Source organism: Helianthus annuus, chromosome 6, assembly GCF_002127325.2.
Source record: "Helianthus annuus cultivar XRQ/B chromosome 6, HanXRQr2.0-SUNRISE, whole genome shotgun sequence".
Classification (NCBI taxonomy): Eukaryota; Viridiplantae; Streptophyta; class Magnoliopsida; order Asterales; family Asteraceae; genus Helianthus; species Helianthus annuus.
Window position 1 is genome coordinate 118552356 of NC_035438.2, and position 18300 is coordinate 118570655.

General features: G+C 37.0%; 1 protein-coding gene and 1 non-coding gene across 6 annotated transcripts; one reads left to right on the forward strand and one right to left on the reverse strand.

The window, feature by feature from the left end:
• Positions 1-13419: 13419 nt before the first annotated feature.
• Positions 13420-13502, reverse strand: TRNAL-UAA. Its single transcript has one exon. It is a non-coding gene; the product is annotated as a tRNA-Leu (tRNA).
• A 95-nt stretch (positions 13503-13597) lies between these two features.
• Positions 13598-17570, forward strand: LOC110865831 (splicing factor U2af small subunit B). Of its 5 annotated transcripts, XR_002551004.2 has the most exons (7): positions 13598-13897; positions 14812-14898; positions 14987-15068; positions 15788-15914; positions 16104-16551; positions 17053-17143; positions 17212-17570. XR_002551004.2 is itself a non-coding variant. In XM_022115157.2 (6 exons), the coding sequence occupies exons 1-5, from the start codon at positions 13661-13663 to the stop codon at positions 16531-16533; spliced, it is 963 nt and encodes a 320-aa protein (XP_021970849.1). In that variant the 5' UTR covers positions 13598-13660; the 3' UTR covers positions 16534-16551; positions 16751-17570. The 5 variants fall into 5 exon arrangements, 4 of the variants coding, with proteins under 4 accessions (XP_021970849.1, XP_021970848.1, XP_035830526.1 ...); XM_022115157.2 differs by having other exon boundaries at positions 16751-17570; XM_022115156.2 differs by lacking the exon at positions 17053-17143.
• Positions 17571-18300: the final 730 nt, after the last annotated feature.

Sequence of the window (18300 nt, forward strand, 5' to 3'; positions counted from 1 at the left end):
CCATCCGGATTAGGTCCATCGTCACCTATGGTCAAAACCACACAAAAGATTAGTTTTGACACCTTAAATATAAGTCCGGTTAAGTTCCAAACTCAAAAATATGCAAAAACAACAAATCCAAACACCCTGGATGGTCGCGTAGCGCGACGAGGACCACCCAAGGTGGCCGCGTAGCGCCACCACCCGTCGCGTAGCGCGACGAGTTTTGTTCTCATCAGTCGCGCAGCGCGACGACCTAATTTCGACAGAAGGTTGTTGCTGGTTGCTGTATATCAGTTCAGCATCACTAATCTCAGTTTACAAACTTAAAACTATCATATCTTTTGACTCGTAAGCCCGTTTTAGGTGATTCTTTTTCCTATGCGTCTGTAAATTCAATATCTACATAACTATTATAAATTTAATACCCAAGAATTTAAATTTTACGGACCGAAAGATCAAATATCACTATGTAATTATTCGACCCATTCTATCCTTACACATTTTTGCAACCATCTATCTAATAAACCTATGGCGCCTTATGCCCAACATCCGAGGCTTGTTATCACCCGCATTTCTTACCAATTTCATGGTTTAAATGTCATTGTGATTGTTGTCGCCATTGTCGACTACTAGAACGCTTAAAACTACAATTTCTCAACTAATAGAACCGTTGGCTCATCTTGTGGAACCATCCACTTATGATGACTACCAATTTGGTTCGTTGACTACACTAAGTCTATTAATTCATATTACTATCATGACCAACATAAATTCAACGCAAATTTCGATTCAACGATAAGATTTTACAAAGCTTATCAATAACTCATTTAATGTAACTAATCAAGTTACGTACCTTCAAAGTAGACCTTTCAAACGTGCGTCCACACCGGTTTCCCCGCTAGATGCCCCGGCCTCCTTTCCTATAGAGTTCAATCACCTTATGTTTAGAACTCTTGGTTTCATATATATATAACGCACATTTTGTCATACATCATAACTATGTGTTTTTAACTTAACAATTTAGTTTCAAGCCCTCTTTGAGGCATTTCAACAAACACTATAGAGGCAAAATCTTTTATATCTTTTGTATTCAAATTCATGGCTTGCTAATTAGCTAACTTAACATCAATAAAGTCCCCATATAGCATTTAAACATCATACTTTTCTGAAATCACTTTCTATATTCAAATTACACTAGGATAATCATTCTAAACCCTAATGTTCATCATTATCTTGTAAAACCCACAACCCACCTTCAAGGTGTTCATGAATTTTCTGAATTTGAGCATGATTTCACATGTATTTGTCTAGGTTTCACTTCTAGACACTATATTATCCCTAATCTAACCAAATAACATACATGCAACTAACAATCCAGATTTTTCCCAATTACATGAGAAATTCAAGTTGAGGGTTTTCATGAAATTTTACATACCTTGTAACCCCCTTGTGATGAAGATCACGAATCTATATTCAGATTTTGATTTGGAACAAGGATTAGCCTTCAATTGATCAATTTTGTGAGGTTAGGGTTTTTGAGAGAGTGGGGATCGCCCCCCTGTGGTTCTTGTACGATCAGGCACCCTTTTTTTGGGGGTGTTTGGTTTATTTTAGTGACTTAATTAACATTAAGTTTCAATTTGTACAACTTAAGCCCCTCACTTTGATTAACATTAAGTTAGTTGCATTTTTAACCCTACTATAAGTTATTTCTAGACTTGTAACTAACTAGGTTAAAATTCCTAGTTAGTAATTTCTTCGTTTATTTATACTTTATAATCCTAATATAAAGTTTTATATTTTCGGGGTGTTACATAACAACCCTCGAAAAACGCTCCTAATACACCCCATGTACGATAATCGGACCTGTATGACTTTAATTTTTATTAAAAACAAACAAAATCTTAATTATTACTCGCTCGCGGGCCGCAACCGACACATCCTTGTGTCTCACGGGGAGCGACAGGTTATTTCATGCCGGACACCCTATTGCGCCACGTGTCTAACGCATGTTAGAGCTAGGGTTATAACCTGGCAACCCTAGCCGTAGCTAGGGTGCCCTCACGAGGCGTGAAAGAACCAGGGCAGGGACTCGCGGGCGCGCGAGAGACCCCCGAACTCACCTATAAATGAAGCCCTTCAGGTTCAGTTTTCAATTCTCTTTCTCTCTCAGCCTCTATTATAGCAAATAATAGCTCGGTATTATACCCCTAAAACACAAAGATCTGCCTCGTTGTAAGTATTTTTACCCCGATCATTAATTCGTTACCCTACCCGATTGATCTAGGGCCCCGTAACGCATGTCGAGGCTTTGCCTGACTAAGTTCGTTGGGGGTTCTGTCTCGTGTTGTATGGCTAATGTGATTTGGGTTATCTTACTAACACGTGTGCATTGTATGTTTTTAATAGAAAATAACCAAGAAAATCAACAGGAAGTTGTAGAAATACCTAAGTCTACAAAGTGAGTCATTCTCTTTTTCTACTAAACTGTGTTACAAAATCTCAAATATTTTCACGTATACTCACAGTGATTGAGTCTTTGTATTCTACAATTGCTCCCGGTATGTGGGGTTTTGTATACACTACTAGTCAAGTGTTACTATTGGACAACGGGTTAGCCAATAGTAATATGACCACAGTCATGGAACTGGCAACATGAGAAATACTGAATGAGTAATTGGATAGATATAAACATTGTAATTTCTCTCAATACTGTAAAGTTATAAAATCTTATTTTGATTAAACTGAGATGTACTCGCCAATATTTCTTGCTGATAAAATGTATTTAAAACGCGTTTCAAGTAACTTGATGTGAAAGCTATTAGAAGCCAGCTATGGAACACTGAAGGCTTAAAGAAAGTGGCTATAAAAGTTACCTAAATAAAAGGAGATTATGTTTTCAATAATTAGGGTTTATCTGTATAAATGTATTGTGAATGAAACATGGGTTTTATCCTATTTGTTTATTATAAAAATTTGGTGTTTTGAAACTCTGAAATTTATTTCCTAACTACGATATTGATGTTCTCATTTCCGCTGCCAAATTAATAAACACAGATACCACCAGCTGCTTGTTCGCGGCTCCCGCTCCCGCGGTAGGGGTCGGGGGCTGCGACAAATTCCCCATTCATAACTTTCCGGTGACAATTTGATCTCAGATCATCTTCTCCGGCTAGATTCCGGCCACTCTTATTCTTGTCCGATCATTTTTTTTCTTTTATATTCTTTCTTCACCAATCTTCAAACAATCTCCATCCTCTTCTACTATACAAATTCAAACATGAATCTTGAATCCGAATCATTGATTAATTAGTCAAATATCATGAATCTCATTTCAATTAAACTCACATAGTTTAATGACTTAAATTGGAAGCACCAAATTGTGCTCAAAAATCTTGTCTGAGTTATGGCACGAGAAACGAGTTCTTCGTGTGAGGTATGGAAGAACATGGAATCATTCTTTCAGAATAATGGTGGTCATCGAGTTCTAGGGTTTCGATTTGGGATAAAGAACTATGTGGATCTAGGGTTCAGATTTGGGATAGAGAACAAGAACTGTGTGCATTTAGGGTTTCGATTTGGGATGACAAACGACTTGCTTCATCTTCCAACGGAGACTATGAGGACTTGTTATCTGAATCAAAATCGAATTTTGTTGTTGATAATGGCGTGATTGAACTTGAAGATGAAAAGTCAAGTAAAAATCAATGGAGGAGTAGGTCTAACCAGGTTGAGAGGGAAATTACCATTTTACCCTGATGTGCATTGCACATGCCACTTTTTAACTGAGATTTCTAACCAGATTTAGCCTAAAGGACAAAACGTGCAAGATTTTGAAAGGCAAAGGATACCGCCTGTAAACTTTCAGCCAAAGGACAACACTTGAAATTTGATGTAAACCTAAAGGAAAAAACTTGTAATTTACTCCATAACCAGTAAATCAAAGGTTCCAATTTGAAGAAACACTAGATTAACGACCGGAATCGAATAATCTAGAAGGTTTGGATCTGCATAAAAGGGGGGTTGTTTCTCTCGTTTGATTCGGTACAACAGACCTTCTTCTTCAATGAACTCTGCAAAAAAGAAGCACTGTTAGCCTCGCCAAGGGGAGAAAGGGGTTCTCTCCATGACCCGACTCCGGTGTGAGAATAAGTATGGATTATGAAGAAGAAGATGTATTGTAGAAGTGTGTGTGACTTGAATTTCATACCTGAATGGTTCTCATATTTATAGCCGGGAGTCTTTTGGGCGGGAAAACCCGTTAGTGAAAGGTTGACGGAAGATGCCAACCCCGTAAGTGGTTGCATTTCTTTCCGTCAAGTACCTTGATCCGTCGTGAGTGCACACGGATCGTGGTTTAGATCGATGGCTGGGGTTTTGCCACGTGTAAAGTGATCAAGTGGAGATTACTCTCCAATTTGCATGCCATCGTTGTGATTTCAGGGATGCCTGAGGAGGCGACACGTGTCCAGACGGTTATAACCGTCTTAGTGGTGCACGATTGAATTCCTTCTAGAAGATTACTGCTGTAATCTGGTGTGACTCCTTATCGTGTGGAATCAGCTGAATAAACGAATCTCAAGTCACGGTAAATAATATCCAAGCCTAGATATTATTATTTTAGCTTAGGATTTTCATCCTTTGCTTGAAGGCGCAAGGGTTTTATGATTTCCTTTTGGCGCGCGCATGTTGTTTGCTATCTGCCTTTTAAGCCTTCTTTGTAGGACCAGTGCGCGGCCGCGCAAGGTCAGAAGGGCTATTTGACCAAGTTGTGGTATGGTCCCAAGTACTTGTCATAAGGTTTTTGGGACCTTACCCCTTCACAATTAGTGTACAAATGTATTAAAATGCAGAGATTCTTTCGGGTTAGACACTTGTCCCAGTGGAAGGGATGGGTGCATACGTACTGAAGATCACGAGTTTGAATCCCGTTAAGGTTGGAATGGCCGGTTTTTGGTGATTCTTTTTGTAGGATCGTATTCTGACCCGAACGAGTCTATCAGAGGAGTTTCGATCAGTTGCAGGTGCGGAAAACAAGTAACTGACGTAGAAATAGCTGGCAATTCACTTAAATCACACTTTTGATTGATATTACAGTGTTTACAATCAATTGGAAGATCGGCAGCACCTCGGTATCCGTAGATAAGAACTCATGCAAATGATTTCGTTCTTGGGGTATATATAGTAGTAAGGTTTCACTCATATGGACATGATGTCCATAAAAGCGAAATCACCCCCCTGATTTCCCACATACGGACAAATTTCTGATTTCCCACATAGTGACATGTCCATATATGTGAAATTAACTTTCTGATTTCCCACATAGTGACATGTCCATATATGTGAAATCAGCTTTCTTGGGAAATCTCGTACAATGTGCCCTGATCTAACATTCTAAGACTAAGACTCGATACAAGACGAAGTCGACAGATGTATGCACTAACAGACTCCCCCTCAGATGTTGACGAGTCTTAAGTGTCGAGTCTTTGCATCTTCAGTCTTGATCTGTCTTTGGGCTTCACTCTCTCAATCTTTTCTCACAGATCTTCAGACTCCCCCTTGCGATATGCTGGCATTTCTTTAGTTCATCAGCATCATCAGCTTTAGGATCGTTGTCTAGCTTTCCATCTCACAGCTTCTCAGGATCAATCAGCCTAGCTCTTCATGTTCCAAGATCGTTGCCTGGCTACCTCTAATCAGAGTCCTCAGGTATCGGAACCTGGCTCTCATCTAGCTTGGATCTCAGGAACGAATAACCTGGCTCATTTTATCCTGCAAAAACTCTATCTCAAAGTAAATTTCTCTCACATACATATTTCAAACATAAACACATGCACTAACTCAGACTCTCTTTCAAAACAAAATGATTTTTCAATCTGATGAACCACTTTAAAGTTTGATAAAAAAAAATAATCAGTTTTAAACACAAACTCCCCCTCAAATTATACTCATCATGTTTAGCACTCAGAATTTTGAAAATCAGCTTTCCAATACCAGTTGTCAAAAATCTTTTTGAGTTTTCTGAAACTTTATGCTACAACACACTGAAAATCTTTTTGGATTTTGAAATAAAGAAAAATGTAATGCAGTAAAGAAATATTTACAAACAATATTTTTGTGAGTTCGTTTAAGAGGATCATATCAGTTTTTGAGACAAGTCACCAACACCGTTAAGCTTTATTTCATTTGAAGTTTTAAACAATTCACTTAGATTGTCAGTATACTGGTCCACTTAAATTTTCACACAAATTTCAACTGATCCGAGATATGATATTAATGTCTTAATTTCTTAAACTTATTCGTGTGTCCCACAACTTGAATATACTCCCGTATCCAGATCCCAATATTCAGTCTTACAGGTGAGTATACTACAGATGATATCTGTTCAGGGGTTAAATTGCGAGGGCCGTGAGAGCTCAGGTCGATACTTCCGTATACGCAGAGAGATGACGGCTTCGACTTTTCGGTGTGTCCCCTTTAGAGGATCTTTTTGATTTCAACAGCAGCGACTATCAATTTTATTGTTTCATCATCTTGCTGAGGGCGATGCTATGTTTCAAGCATTTGCGGAAAGCATTATTCGGGGACTAGGTCAGTATTTCCATACAGCAGAAGTCCCGGGATAATACCCCAGATATCACTGAGCATAAGACCTAGTATCTCAGAATAAGGGACATTTCAAACAAGATTTCAGGGGTTACCTATGTTGTTACCCACAGAATAAGAAAGTTTGAATTTTTAGGTTTATATCTCGTCACAATCTACTAAATGTGTAAAAACCTACTGGCATATCCGCAGTGAGATTGTTTATCACATTTTAACTTTTCAATTCTTTAGCATGTTGTGAGAGTCCACTGATGTACTATCATTTCCTCTTTTCACAACGAAACTCATTTTTTGAATTTTATCATGTTTTTTTTTTCTTTTTCAAATTTTCTAATGTTTTTGGATTTTCTGAAATTTTCTACTCCCCCTAAAATGCAAACACATTAAAGAAATTTGAAAACTATCTAAGCTCTTGAACCACTTAAAGAAAATTCAAAACAAACTGTACAGAAACATGACAACCAATATCAAATCGCCTCAATTCGCCATTCACTAGGCATAAACAATCTGAACTTCCCCTTTCACAAACCATTTTCTCATTTAGATTTCAAAACACTTAAGTTTGTTTTAATCAAAATGATTTTTCCAGAAAATGAATTTGTTTTTACCACTTGTAAGTTTACCACTTGTTTAAGTACGGGGATATGGTTCATCATCTTGTCAGTTTTATCCAATGTAGTAAATCAAGTACAACTTAATGTCCTTGATTTACTGTTTGCAATCAAGCAACCTCTAAACCACTTGTAAGAATAACCACTTGTAGGTATAACCAATCAATACCAATTGTAGGAATGACTCATCTATATTTTACCCATCAAAGTGCCGATTCCTGCTTCGCACTTACCAACCAGGAAGCTCCGACGTAGTCATTTAACCTGTAAAATTTTAACAATTTCAAGCATTTTCAAAACAATCTTATTAAACATGAAAGATGCCGATTCCTGATCCACGATTACAAACTTGGGATCTCCGGCAAGTCAGGTTTTTTAAGCAAAGAAAATGTCCACCCAAGCCTGACCAGCCTTGGGTGATTTCAATTCGGATTTAGTTGGGGTGTAAGTTGCTTTCTTTGTAGCGTAAAAGTCTTTTACCCCTTTCACCTTTCCATCAACCATTTTTCCGAAAATCTTCTTAACTTTCCCATTAAATGCTTTCTCAACATCAAAATTATCCTTTTCAGAATAACCCTGATTTGAAAATTCAGTCTTTCTAACTTTTCTTTTAAAATTCTCAGTCCTCAATGGTGGAAAGTTCTCGTCATCCAAAGTTCTCGTCATCCATTGAAGTAACTGAGTTTTCATCACTCTCATCAAACTGTGGCTCCTCTGATTTTATGGAATCAGATTCGTCGCCAGATTTTACCTCAGATTTCTTAACAACCCATTTTTGGTTGTCAAGTTTCACACTACGCCTGTAAAGTCTCTTCGAACACTCACCAACTTCAAATGTTGAATTTTTGAAAACTTTAAATTTTTCAGTTGGTGGTTTGGTTTTGTCAAAAAAAACTTCTTTCAGTTTTCCAGAAAACTCCCTATTTTGTATTGGTTGATTTAGGACAATTCCATGCAATGTGTCCAACTTCATTGCATCTAAAACAGGTTCTGGTTTCTTTTCTCTGAACTTCATTCTGCTTTTTCTCAACTAGGAATTCTTGATTTGTTTGTCTCCAGAATGAGCTCTTCTTTTCCTCTTCAGCAGATGGTCCTGAAACAAATTTTGTATTTTTAGAAAATTTTTCATTTTTATAGTTTTCAGGTGGAATAAAACCTAAGCCTTTCTTTTTGTAGCTACGATTTTGGTTAGGTTTCTTTTGAAAACCAGAACCAGAATTGTAACTCTTTTTCTTGTTTAATCGTTGTTGTACTCTTGAGGTGTAAGGTCTTGGTTTTCTTGTAAGATTCTCATCTTTTATTTCAGAAATATTAATTTCTGTTAGTTTGAAAACCTTTTTGATCATTTCTGGTTTAATACCTCTTATTGGAAACTCTTTATCAAAATATAATTTGTCAGAATCATTCAAAGTATATGCAACTTCAAACGTTTCGTCATTCAAATTAGATTTTGACAACAAAAATTCTTTGCTATAAACCCGTTTTCCCGATGATTTTGAACTCTTTTCGGACGAATTTGAATTCCCGACTGACTGACATGAACTTTCGGACTCGGACTTTGACTCTGACTCCTCATCCTTATCCAACACCTGATTGACCACTATTTTTATCAATCGGACTCATGATCTGTGTCGGATGCTGTAAGTGTGACATCAATATTGTCCGGTAAAACATCGGTTATCTCGGATTCTAACTTAATATTGACCGCCTGTTTTAGTTCTTCTTCGTTAGGTTTTCTAGGCGAGTACCCTTCCCAAATCGGAGGCGGACACTTATTATAACAGACACCCTGTTTCTTACCAGTATCCTTCTTCTTCTTTGACTTTGTTTCTTCACCTTTAAACGCTTCAAATCCTTCAACTAATGGATAAATTCTATCGATTATGTAGTCACAACTTGTGTAACTTCGCAGCAATCTTCTGATTTTTTCATTCTCAGCTGCTTTGTTGTCCAACTCTTTCTTCCATTTTGCACATTCTTCTATGTAGAAGTTTATCTCTTTTTGCTTTGACATCATGGTAGCATTCATCATCTTCAAAGCTTTCTCTCTTTCAGAGTTAGTCTTCTCCAGACTATTCACATTTCTGTTCAATACATCATATGACTTTTTCAAATTCTTTACATCAAATAACAACTGTTCTTTCAACTTTTCTAACTCACTAAACCTCTTATCTTTTTCTATACATTGTTTACAAGACTCTAAACATGTAAGACAGGGTTTTGTGACTTCAACGATCTTCTCGATTTCAATTATCTTTTCAACTTCCACAATCTTCTCAACCACTTTGACTTCTTTCATTTCCTTTGCAGCTTTCCTCTCTTTCAGTTTCTTCAATTTTTCTGCAAAATAAAATTCAAAAGTGTTAGAAGATAAATAAGTTTTTCCCAAATTTATCTGGTCCATCTCTTCATCATCACTTGTTTCTGATGAACTGTTTTCAGATGAAACAGATCCTTCATCTTCACTTTTCTCTTCATCAGATAACACTCCTATCCATTCCTTCAACATTTCTGGCTTTTGAATAATATGTGCAATAAAAGCTTGAACATTTGGATCGGCTGGAATAAACTTGTCCCAGCTAAAACCTTCAGCCACTTTCTCATCATCTTGATCAACGATGCCATAATAAGCTTTCCTGTTTGCATCCTCGATCATTCTTCCATGTGCCGTTTGAGCTTCTTTTTGTTGATGCGGTTGATGAGTGATTTGCTGATAAATGGATTTCCTATAATAATCATCTTTCCCAGACGACTCCTTTGCTCCTCTCGGCTCCTGATTCTTGCACTCTCTTTTAAAGTGACATTTCTCCCTGCAACGAAAACAAACAACTTTAGATTTATCAAATCCTAAATTAGAAAGGTTTGCATCCAAGAAATCATGTCTTCCTGTAATCATTCTAAACTTTTCTGCTCTCCTCAAAACACTAGCTAAAGCCCATTTAATATCCATCAGTTCCAGTTCCTCTGCATCGATTTGGTCATAATCTTCTTTTGTGAGCATTGGATTGCCAATGTTTCACCAGGCATGCACGTAAACAATTCAAACTCCTTTTTCAACAAAGCTGCTTTACTTTGTAACATTTCAGTACTTCCTTCAAATTTCTTTTTAAGAGCTTCCCAGATAGAATAAGCACTTTCATCATGTTGAAGCAACACAAATATATCCTCTTTAACAACTTGTTGTAATAGATTGATCATCATTTTTTCTGCTTTATAACTCTCTCTCTCTTGCTCAGTGAACTCTGAAATAATTTTACCAACTCCCACTGAATTCTGTGGCCTCTCATACTGAGTTTCAATACTTTCCCAAGCCTTTAAATGATTCGCCTGAACCCAATTTTCGAAACGTTTCTTCCATCCATGATAATCTTCAATTCCCATAAGTTTCGGGGGTTTTTGCATTGTTCTGGTTTCATTTTCCATGTTAATGTTCTTAGCAATGTCAGCCGGAGTAGTCGGTGTTGTAGCAAACGCATTGTAGAATTCAGAATCCATGTTTCGGTATCGAAGAATTTTTCAAACAAGCTTTCAAACTAACTGGTTCACCTCGTAAAACACCTGTATCACACTGGAGCGAAATCTGGTGGACAGTTGGAGCGAAATTACTGATTATAACACCCAGGAGCGAAATCCCAAGAAATTATACCCTAGGAGCGAAATCACTTGATAATTTGGAGCGAAATCTCAAGAATGATGTCCACTGGAGCGAAAATAGGTTGTATCTGGAGTGAAATCACACAAAACCTGGACACTGGAGCGAAATCTGATGTGAACTAAGAGCGAAATCACTGAATGTTCATATGAGTGAAATCAACTCGGGGGTTAATTTGGTCCATTTTTACTTTGAATTCAGGTCTCAAACTTTCAGGGATTTATCTATGTTCAATTATCTATTGTCTGAGAAATTTTTATTCGGTTTTGTCCGTTAAAACTTTTGAAATGATGAAAGAAGGTGTAGAAGCAAGAAAACTTGATGAATTCCAGCTAATCTCTGCAGAACTCCTCCTCCTGAGCTCTGATACCACTTGTAGGATCGTATTCTGACCCGAACGAGTCTATCAGAGGAGTTTCGATCAGTTGCAGGTGCGGAAAACAAGTAACTGACGTAGAAATAGCTGGCAATTCACTTAAATCACACTTTTGATTGATATTACAGTGTTTACAATCAATTGGAAGACCGGCAGCACCTCGGTATCCGTAGACAAGAACTCGTGCAAATGATTTCGTTCTTGGGGTATATATAGTAGCAAGATTTCGCTCATATGGACATGATGTCCATAAAAGCGAAATCACCCCCCTGATTTCCCACATACGGACAAATTTCTGATTTCCCACATAGTGACATGTCCATATATGTGAAATCAACTTTCTGATTTCCCACATAGTGACATGTCCATATATGTGAAATCAGCTTTCTTGAGAAATCTCGGACAATTTTTTTTATAATAAAACCTTTAATTCAATATTAACATTATTAATTGACAGTTTTACTTTTAATTCCTTTCTCTTATAACTCAATCTTTAAATCCACAAATAATATAAATAAGTGTCATTTTTCATTTTTAATTCATTTTCTTTTATAAAACCTCTAAATTTATTAATAACATAAATAATTCACGAATTATTGTAATCCCTTAATAAAATCTAACGTTAACAAATGAGATAAATTGTTATATCTAAATAATTAAATTATAAACCTTAAATATTAGGGATTTTATTTAACGAGATCGTTACGTGTTATTCTTAATTCTCTAGAATAATCGCTCCCGTTCATTCGGTTTCTCAATTTTTACTCCTGCGTTATTTTACAAGGGATCGCAAACACAACCACTATGAGTGAATCTTACAATTCCCCTTTTTATTTTATTTATACGTGTTGGGGTGTATCATGTGTTGTGTACCTTTATTACATTTTTATAAGATTCAATTACGTGCAAGTACCATCATGTGAAGTTTATGTGTTATATGTTTGTTGATTGTGCATTTCATTCATTTTGGATATCACATCATCATAGGCTCGTCTATTCCCCATTACCTATGAACGGAACTTGACGTTGCCAACCATATGAGGTCAGCTCCGTTTGATTGACATACATTCATTAGCACACCATGATACCGTGCAACATACATACATTCATTAGCACACCATGATACCGTGCAACATACATACATTCATTAGCACACCATAATACCGTGCAACATGCATACATTCATTGAATTATTTCAATTGGTTTGTTTATCGTTTGAGGTTGTGTTATGAGTTGATATATAACATACAACATGTTTACTTACATTAGTTAACAGACATTTTCTCAATAAATCAAATTTAAACATAATAATCTTTCAAATAACAATGAGGTTCACTCACCAACCTTTGTTGACCCAAAAACCATTTTTACACATGATACAAGTGAACATGTACGAAGAGAAGATTGGACATAGGATAAGCCTTAGTTAACAAGAAACAGATTAGTGGAATTTAATTGTTATATGTCTCTTATGTAATTGTTTTATTTGGATTGTTTGTCATGTGAAACATATAGTTTGGATTAATGACTATTTAAAACTCGTAATAGCAAGTCATAAGCTCTTTGGATCAACCCAATCATGCCCCGATCACCTATTCCGCTGCGGGTCGGGGTGTGACAATAATGAATAACCCACAAACACCATACACACACACACAACCCCAACAACAACTACGAGGTGACAAAACAGACGTATCGTCACAACGCGTTGACATTTCCACTAGTCTTATTTACGTATTTAAGTATATGGTTACTAAATAATAATAAAATAATAATATCAATACCCAAATATAATTAGTGTCTAAGACAATGATTGTGCTCTCTAAAAGAGCTCGGTGACACCTGCCAGTAATATAAATAATTTTCAACTTTGTTTAACTTGCGAATGAGAAAATCCAAGAAATATAATGTGTTTAATATTTAATATTATAACAACACATTATATTTCTTGGATTTTCTCATTCGCAAGTTAAAATCTCGTAAGCATGATTCAATGTATTTACTTTACTTCTGTTTTCTTTATGTAAAAATATAGTGTATCCATTCAAAGTAAACTAAAGAAAAATGCAAAATATAACTAAAGGACTATTAACATGTATCTAAAATAAGAAGCTCCTTAAACTATTTAGAAGTGCATTTTAAGTGAACCATGTAGATGAAATAAAATAAAATAAAATAAAATTAAATTAAAATGCTGGCTATGGGGTTCGAACCCATGCGCACTTGTGTGCAGAAGATCTTAAGTCTTCCCCCTTAACCACTCGGGCAAACCAGCTGATGACTTGAGTTTCCACATAAAATCTATTTGACCATAACTATGATAGGTGAGATACATACATACATACACACGCATATATATTACATCGTTTCCCCGGTCAATTCTACTACATAAACCCTAACCCTAATTCATCCATCAATTGAATCCACCACAACATGGCGGAGCATCTAGCCTCAATCTTCGGCACAGAAAAGGACCGTGTGAATTGCCCCTTCTACTTCAAGATCGGAGCTTGCCGTCACGGTGACCGATGCTCGAGGCTTCACACCAAACCCAGCATCAGTCCGACTCTCTTGCTCTCAAACATGTACCAGCGCCCTGATTCCATCACCCCTGGTGTTGACCCGCAGGGCCAGCCTCTCGATCCTCGCAAAATCCAGGATCATTTTGAGGTGGTTTTTCTTCTGCCTTTTTTATATGTTTTGACGTTCAATTTCTCAGTTTTGGTTTGTTATTTGTGGTAGTTAAATTAAATTATATGTGCTGATCTGTTAATTTGTTGTGATAACATGTTATCGAAAGTCGAAGAACGATAGGCGTTTTGTTCTGTATGTATTTAGTTGTGGAAGATTAGTTTTTGTGCCTACTTGTGTTACCTTATAAAGAATTTTGGAAGCTTATAGATGCGTACTAGCTTTTGTTTTGTTGCCACCTAATGGATTAACATTGAATTCTTGATTCTTTTATTTTATATGTTCGATTACAACGTATAAGGATTAGTTTTATTTGTTATTCAAAAACAGTGGCGAAGCTTGAGATCTCCGACCGGGGGTTGAAGACGTATATACCAAAATTTCTATAAAACCGAGGGGTCAAAAACGTATATACCCAAAAATTTCTATACGGAAACTACATACCCTCCACTCTGAGTACTGAGTGAAAAGTTCAGGGGGCCGGCTGCCCCCTCCCGCCCCCACAAAGCTACGCCTTTGTTCAAAAAGTTATAAAGTTTCATGTCTATGTCTTAAATTTTATGATATCGTGTTTACCTGTTTAAAACACTAAAGAATATCCTTTACACATTCCTAGTTGCTTATAACAACCTGTTTGACTAATATACTAATAGGAATTAGGAAACAACATTGTTTACGTGAGTGATCTCATTGCATGATGGATTTTGCTATTTATTCAATGAAAAACGCTGTTTTAGGTAGCTGGTTTTATGAAATTCATGAAGTATTGGGTAAATATAATTTTTTGAAAGGGTATTTAGAAGGAGGTATATGAGTTTTTGAACTTTTAAAAGGATATTAATTCAAATTTTAAGGATTTGTTTCCTCACCTTAGCTTAATTGTGCGTGTGCAGGATTTTTATGAAGACTTGTTTGAAGAGCTGAGCAAGTACGGAGAGATTGAAAGCTTGAACATATGTGATAATTTGGCTGACCACATGGTATACTGTTACTTTACATGGAAGTGTTTTTTTTTTTTTTTTGCTAATTCATATTCTTGTTAGGTTATCTTTTATTCTCTATGTGCAGGTGGGGAATGTGTATGTCCAGTTTAGAGAAGAAGAACATGCTGCAAGTGCTCTTCAGAATCTGACTGGAAGGTTTTATGCAGGTACACATCTTTTTTTTTATTTACATTACAATTTTAATTAGGTGCTTCATGTTTTTCTTAGAGCAAGGGTCATAGTTGTTAAAAGCCATCGCCTCTTGCGCCTAGGCCCATTTTTCAGGCGAGGCGAGGCAGTTGCGCTTTAACTCTCCAGGTTATGGTTCAGGCGCACATTCCGGCAAGATTCCTAGATTCCGGAGAGTTTCCGGCTAAATTCCGACAAGATTCTAGCCAAATTTCTACTTTTAATCAAGGAAAACTACTTTTCTACACTAATATTTTGGTACTAATTAGATGATATAAAGTGTTACATAATAGACTTTATTTATTTTATTTGAAGAATAGTATTCTTTTTTCTAAATTAGATGATATAAAGTGTTACATAATAGACTTTGTTTATTTTATTTGAAGAATAGTATTCTTTTTCTAATACATAATATATTTTTAAAATTTTTTCATTTTCTCAGGCCCTAGCTTTTTTTTGCGCTTTGCGCCTAGGCCCCAGGCGAGGCCTATGCGCCTTGAGTGCGCCTAGTGCCTTTAATAACTATGGCAAGGGTAATTGTAGTTGTCTCTTAAAAGAGGGATGCCCATATTGTCATGATATCAGTATGCCTTTTTTGACATGATGGTTAAAGCCGAGTGATTTTGAGTTGCTTATTTTTGAGTTCAAATTAAAGTTATCATGTTGTGCCTAACGTAAAGGTAATTTGTATTTTTAGGTCGCCCCATCATTGTGGACTTCTCTCCAGTGACTGATTTCCGTGAAGCTACATGTAGGCAGTATGAAGAAAACGTATGCAATCGTGGTGGTTACTGCAACTTCATGCATTTAAAAAAGATTGGCAGGTTTGTCTTCTGTTCTTTTTCACGAGTTTTGTTTGATCTTTAATGGGTCAGATGTTTTCAACTACAAAGTTTAACTAAAAAATTAAACAGGTCGAAAGGTATTTAACGAATACACCCTAAATCACTCTACTAAACAAAGGTTTACAGCCTTTTTTTACTGTGAGTTAATAATTGCTGTCTGCATATCAGAGAGTTGAGGAGGCAATTATTTGGGAGAAGTCGAAGGAGGAGAAGTCGAAGCAGGAGCCATAGTCCTCAGAGGCACCGTGGTTACGACGAGCGTGGCGGTCGTGGTTCAGGAAGAAGAGGTGATTACGATCATCACGACAGTGACAGAGACAGGGGCAGTAGGAGGCCCAGAAGCAGCAGGAGTCCACCTCGAAGAGGGGGACGCAGCAGAAGTCCAGGTGCAAAGAGAAACCGAAGCCCAGTTAGGGAAGGAAGTGCTGAGAGGAGGGCAAAGATCGAGCAATGGAACCGAGAAAGGGAGCAAGCCGACTCCCGCCCGAAAGCCGCCAATGATGAAAATAACGATGGGCCTGCTGCTGCTGCTTCGCCAAATGGAGATCAGTATTATGACCCTCGCCAGCAACGTGATGAAGGAGGCTATGATAACTGATCAAAGCCGCATCTTCCGGTTTGTTTCTTCTCTTCTATTTTTCTGTCGGTTGTAAAATTGGCCAAAATGGATTTGGGTCAAAACCATATCTTTCATGAACGTCTATAAAAGAATGTAGGAAGAACAAGTAAAGAAAGAAGGAATTAAGTAGAGGTTTTTATTTTTGAAACGTTTGTACTTCGAAGAAATGGCTTACTGCCCGCTTTCCGCTGTGCAGGAGTACAGGGTACAGGGGATCACTAGCTGCATACCGTCTGATTGCATAAGCCTTAGGGTTAACTGCTTTAAAAAAGTGACTAACTTTGGTCAAAACTTTAATTTCAAAACCCCGTTCAGTCGCTCTAAATTGCATTTTAGTCCTTGTCATACAGCAAGCAACCCTGCTTGAGGAATAAATTTTATAGAATCCCACAATAAACAAATTCGGCGTTTAAGATGAGAAAAAACTAATCAAATTTGCAATTTTTGTGGTATTTTTAATTTTTTATTAGGTCGAAGTTTTTGTTTTTGCAAGGATAGGTTGCCCCAGTGTTTTTGCAGGCCTGACTTTTCCAGATTATATATACATAAAGTTTCATAAATATCAGATGGGAGGAGTTGCAATTCATTGGTACAAAAGTTTAATTAAATGTATATAAAGAAAGAGACGCGATCTTACGTAGTTTACTAGTTTTGCAGGTTCAGGTATCCCTGCATCAAGGATCCGGCCTTATTTATCACAGCTTACAGTTGTTATCTTTGTATACAGGTTGACTTGATACATCTTCAGGGGCAGATAACAAATGTTTGCGTGGGGAAGAAAAAATACAAAGTTTATGTGGCTTTTCTCTTTTCATGTACCTTGAACTGCTGTTAAACTTAAAGATGGTATTCTGTTTTCTTGGAATATTAGTTTCTCTTCTTTGCGTTTTTGTTCACGTTGTATGGCTGTTGAGATATTTACCAACTCTTTTGGCTCTGTTTTTGGTCGGGTTGTATGTGGATGCTGCATCACCTGGTTTGATTGGTTAAAAACTAAAATGCGTGCGATTTTATTATATGTCGGCAGATGACTAGTTTACTTGGTTTGTTTTCTGTAGCTATTGTTAAGTGAGCAGATAACGAAACACAATTCTCAAACACTTGATCTTGAAAAAATTGTTTCTAAAAGCTGGAGCAAGGTACGCTTATGCCAACCCGGATTGTGGGCAAGTGTATGGTTCCACTGCCTTTTTTTAAATGTTTTGACACGGGGGTTTGGTTTATACAACAGTGAACCAGGTTAGTTATGTTGAATGATAAATATCCACTAGGTTTGGGTTGGGAGTTGGGACCCGACATGCCCAAATCCAATCAGTTGGCTAATAATGACTTAGTGTAGGGGTGAGCAAGTTTACGTCCGGACCGAAAATAACCGAGAACCGAACTTAAAATATACCAACCCGACCCGAAACCAAGTACCTAGGTATTTAGATCGGTTCTAATTTTTCATATAAAATAGGGTCGGGCCGGTTCTCGGTTCTTTTCATGGTGAAACCCGACTTGGACCTATGGACCGGAACCGACCCTATATTTAGGGTAGTGAATCGGTTCTGTATTTTATGTTTGATCGATTCTCGGGTCGGGTTTTTCCTTTTGGTCACCCCTAACTTAGTGGGTGGTTTTTAGCGGTTAATTAACTTCTTTTTTTATGTTTATGTTAAATAGTGCAGAATATGTAGTGTTGGAGATATAGATGTTTACGTTATCAATTTAGGGTTTTTACCTTTGTAATCAGAGACTAGCCCC

Excerpts from the sequence above, each read along its gene's own strand:
- LOC110865831 (XM_022115157.2), top strand. The coding sequence starts at position 13,661 with ATGGCGGAGCATCTAGCCTCAATCTTCGGCACAGAAAAGGACCGTGTG. Across the intron at positions 14,899-14,986 it reads ATAATTTGGCTGACCACATG|GTGGGGAATGTGTATGTCCA; the intron begins GTATACTGTTAC and ends CTCTATGTGCAG. Across the intron at positions 15,915-16,103 it reads CATTTAAAAAAGATTGGCAG|AGAGTTGAGGAGGCAATTAT; the intron begins GTTTGTCTTCTG and ends TCTGCATATCAG.